The 3843-nt window shown below is 41.7% G+C and overlaps 1 protein-coding gene across 1 annotated transcript in view; it reads right to left on the bottom strand.

Annotated features, from left to right (window-relative positions):
• Positions 1-347: 347 nt before the first annotated feature.
• Positions 348-3843, bottom strand: part of BROX (BRO1 domain and CAAX motif containing) — a gene marked incomplete at its 3' end in the record, with an annotated part of 7202 nt that continues 3706 nt past the window's right edge. Inside the window, exons 4-8 of the mRNA XM_009873717.1 lie at positions 3050-3145; positions 2257-2329; positions 1816-1921; positions 1195-1284; positions 348-433 (exon numbers count right to left, since the gene is read on the bottom strand). Coding sequence (XP_009872019.1) covers positions 348-433; positions 1195-1284; positions 1816-1921; positions 2257-2329; positions 3050-3145 — 451 coding nt within the window. The remainder of the gene's footprint in view (positions 434-1194; positions 1285-1815; positions 1922-2256; positions 2330-3049; positions 3146-3843) is intronic.

Raw genomic sequence — 3843 nt, 5'->3', positions numbered from 1 at the left:
CTGGGCCATTCTATGATTCTATGATTCTATTCGACGAGGTTTCATTCGTGGCCTTCAAAAAGACAATCAAGCTCTGAACTTTGCCTCGAATCAGACTGTGATGCAGATAATGGAAGACAAGCATTATGCCTAACTTGGACTGCTGCACTTAACACGAGGTGATTGCAATAAAATTCCACGCTGCTGTCATTTCACTTGGCTCAACAAAACCACTTCAAATGCCACTGACACGGCACAGTCTCTCTTCAGAGCAGGGAAAGAAAGTCAAGGCAACCCTTCGCGCTCGTTCCCTACCCGGCCCTTAGGCAACGTTATAAACTGCAACTCCTGTCAACCGAAGTACTTACATAGGCCATATAGAAACAAGTCTTCAGGTTCAAATACTTCCTCCATTTACCTGCGTAGGTTGGATCCAAACTGGATAATGTTTGATCTATGAACAAATGGGTGAAGTTATTCTTTAATGCATTTCCAAAAAGAAAAATTCCAGAATTCTTAAACTTAGCAATAGGTCTTAACTAAACTCACCCCTGAAAAAGTGCTGAGAAGCAACAAGAATAAACAAAAATACACAGTTTATTGAGTTAACACACAGTTGACCCTACAAACCCTGAAACTGCTGTCCACTAAGTTTGGAAGACATTCTCCCAAGTATTTTTAAGGAATGTTTCAAAGCCCATTCCTAGTTTAATTTCAAGTAGTGACCTATAAAAGCCTACATACATTACAATATCCCATCTCTTACATTGGCTTCCACATTTCTGCACTTTTCCGACTTGCCTCAGTAAGCCCACAGACGAGATTACTCATCTGGAAGGATGCACATAATTAACCCACTGCACGCTTACACGTTCTGCATCTAAATCTGCTGCCCAAAGGCAGCTGAAACACACTCCATTCCCATCAAGCCACTTGTTGGCTGCTGTTCCATATTTTCAAGACGTTACTCTGTCTTCTGTCTCCCCTCACTAATGCTTCCTACCGTCAGCTACAGAAGAAGGTTCCCCCAAACCAAAAGGCCTTATGTCTGTTATGCTGATCACCAAAGCCTTAAATGTGCTAAAGAGAAGCTAAATATACAAAGCATATCCACAAAGAAACGGTGCTAACATCGCAACCGACGGGCAAGCGAAGTACATCTGCTGGCAAGAATGCGTAAACGAGGTCACTAAGGATACAAACCAAGACACTTACCAGCTTTTTGGTAGAAGTTGGCTGTTTCATAAGCAAGAGCAGCTATTAGTCCTGGATTGTGTTTCAGCTCGATAGCTCGAGCAATCGTCACTGAAAAAAGTTTCCACACCACAGCGTTACAGTTTAATTGAAGATGTCACATGAAATCAGTAGAGGCATTTAACATTTTAAATCCCCCGCATGAGCAGAAAACAAGTACTGCACAGTCAAGCAAACGGCAGAATAAAGATAGATTGCTGCTTGGATAGAATGATTGCAAATTAACAGAAAAGCTGAAGGGAGGTTAGTCTGAAGAGAAGCCAGTAAACAGAAGTTGCAAACATCTTAAAGGAACTGGGAATTTATATTAGGCAAGCATGATAGTGAAGAGACTGCACAAAAGGAAAAAAGAAGAGGGGAAGAATGTCACACACAAATTCTTCCAAAGTGGTTACATTTGTAATACCACACTGATACTTGGCATTTTCCTTCTACAACTGTTATGTAAGTTTCTTTAAAGGCAACCCATCCCACTAAGCCACAGGAGGAAAAAACTGGCATTGCTGCCAAGCACACTTTGTAAGACATTATCCCACAAAGACTGTCATTTCCCATCCCCAACAAACGTGTATTTGAAGATACCTTCTTGAGCTTCAGCTTGGCACTGTACGATGTAAGAATCTATAAGTCGAGCTTCTAAATCTCTTCCCTTTTCTACAGGCGTGATCAATTTTGGAATGTGACTTTCCTAAAGGCAAAGTAAGTCTCAAAGTTAGTTTAGGCTTAATACCGCTGCTGCCAACGCAAAGCAAGTCCCTTGCTCCTGAACGGATGGGACACTGAGTGAAGGTCTGGCTGCATGTGCTGCAGGTCAGACAGATTACTCCTCCACTGCCATTGGGAAAGAAAAGGAGGTACTGAGTGGCAGCACAACTTGTATTAATACTCTTCTTTTCCCTGTATCGTAGCCTGAGGCATTTGCTTATTCTGTAACCCCGTCAGAAAAGCAAAGGCTTTTCTAAGGCAAAAGGTCAGGTGCTTGGAGACAACTTAAAGAAGAGACAGCAAAGACAGTTTTTCTACCTTCAAGTGTTTAAAAATCCCAGCTGCTATCTTCAGGCTTCTGTGAACGTCTTTTGCTTCATCTTCTGTTATACTAAGAATATAGGACGAATCGATGAAATTTTAGTTAGAAAGGGCCTCTAGGTATCATTTGGTCCCACCTCCTGCTTTGGAGCAAGACTATTGACAACAATAGATCAGGCCAGTTATGGCTTTCTCTAGATGAATCTTGAACACCTCAAGAACAGAGAGTCCACTAACTCCCTAAGTAACCCTTCTCACTGCTGTGCTACCTCATGGTATAGAAGTTTCTTACAGTGTCCGATCATTAAATAACCAAATAGAACCTATCTGAAAAAAAAACCATAAGAACTTTTAATGACTTTCAAGTAACAGGTAACCTCAGTGCTAAAAGGTAAAGCTTTAGAAATCTGCAGGGCTAAAAGTCGGTAGAACTGTGATTTTGAGAATAACAGTTTTGTAACTGGATATTCAGAGCAGGACTGCTCAGGGTTTATTAACAACTGACACCTCCTCTATACCACAGTCATGTGGTACTAGTACACTTTGTTCACGGATGCAAGAAGGGACTGAAGTGCACTTGGACATTCCAGAACATGAGTGAAGGCCAGTTGCCGCCTTGAACTCCTACAGTCTCAGCTGCACATGTTAGTACATGTCAGCAGTCAAAACATTACAATTACAAAACATTACATTACAAAGCAGTACATTGCAGCAGTCAAAACTCAAAACCTACTAAAATTTTTGGCAGAATACTGCTGCAATGCAATTGCTAAGAAAAGAAAACACTTACTCTTCTTTTCCAGCGAGTCTTGATGCATATTTTGTGTACCACAGAGCTAAATTAAATCCCATGGAAACCAGTTCAAACACTGCATCCTGCTGGGCACTAAAGAAACACAGACAAACACACCCCCCCAAACAATTTAATGCTTTCAATTTTGTTCTGACAAGCTCTCTCTGCTGATAGCTCATGAAGCATAGGTCAACATCTTGAGTCACATCTCAGATTCTGTGTTCAGTTTTGGGCCCCTCACAACAAGAAGGACATTGAGATGCTGGAACATGTCCAGAGATGGGGAACAAAGCTGGTGAAGGGTCTGAGAACAAGTCCTATGAGGAAAGGCTGAGGGAACTGGGGTTGCTTAGCCTGGAGAAAAGGAGGCTGAGGAGAGATCTCATTGCTCTCTACAGCTACCTGCAAGGAGGTTGTAGCAAGGTGAGGTTCAGTCTGTTCTCCCAATAACAAGTGATAGGACAAGAGGAAATGTCCTCAAGTTGCACCAGAGGAGGTTTAGATTGGATATTAGGAAGAATTTCTTGACTGAAAGGGTTATCAGGCATTGGAATAGGTTGCCTGGGGCAGTGGTGGAGCCTCCTTCCCTGGACGTATTTAAGAGTCGAGTAGACATAGTGCTTAGGGACACAGTTTAGTCAAGGACTTGTTAGTGTTAGGTTAATGGTTGGGCTTGATGATCGTAAAGCTCTTCTCCAATCTAGACAATTCTGTGATTCTGTAAACATTTCTCTCCATAAAATATTTTTCATTTAAGAAGTCAATCATTTCCAATTCAGAACTTACTACTT

This window comes from Apaloderma vittatum, unplaced genomic scaffold (genome assembly GCF_000703405.1).
Source record: "Apaloderma vittatum isolate BGI_N311 unplaced genomic scaffold, ASM70340v1 scaffold2607, whole genome shotgun sequence".
In the NCBI taxonomy this organism is placed as follows: domain Eukaryota; kingdom Metazoa; phylum Chordata; class Aves; order Trogoniformes; family Trogonidae; genus Apaloderma; species Apaloderma vittatum.
The sequence above is the reverse complement of the archived record's forward strand: the minus strand, read 5'-3'. Positions and strand labels throughout refer to the sequence as shown.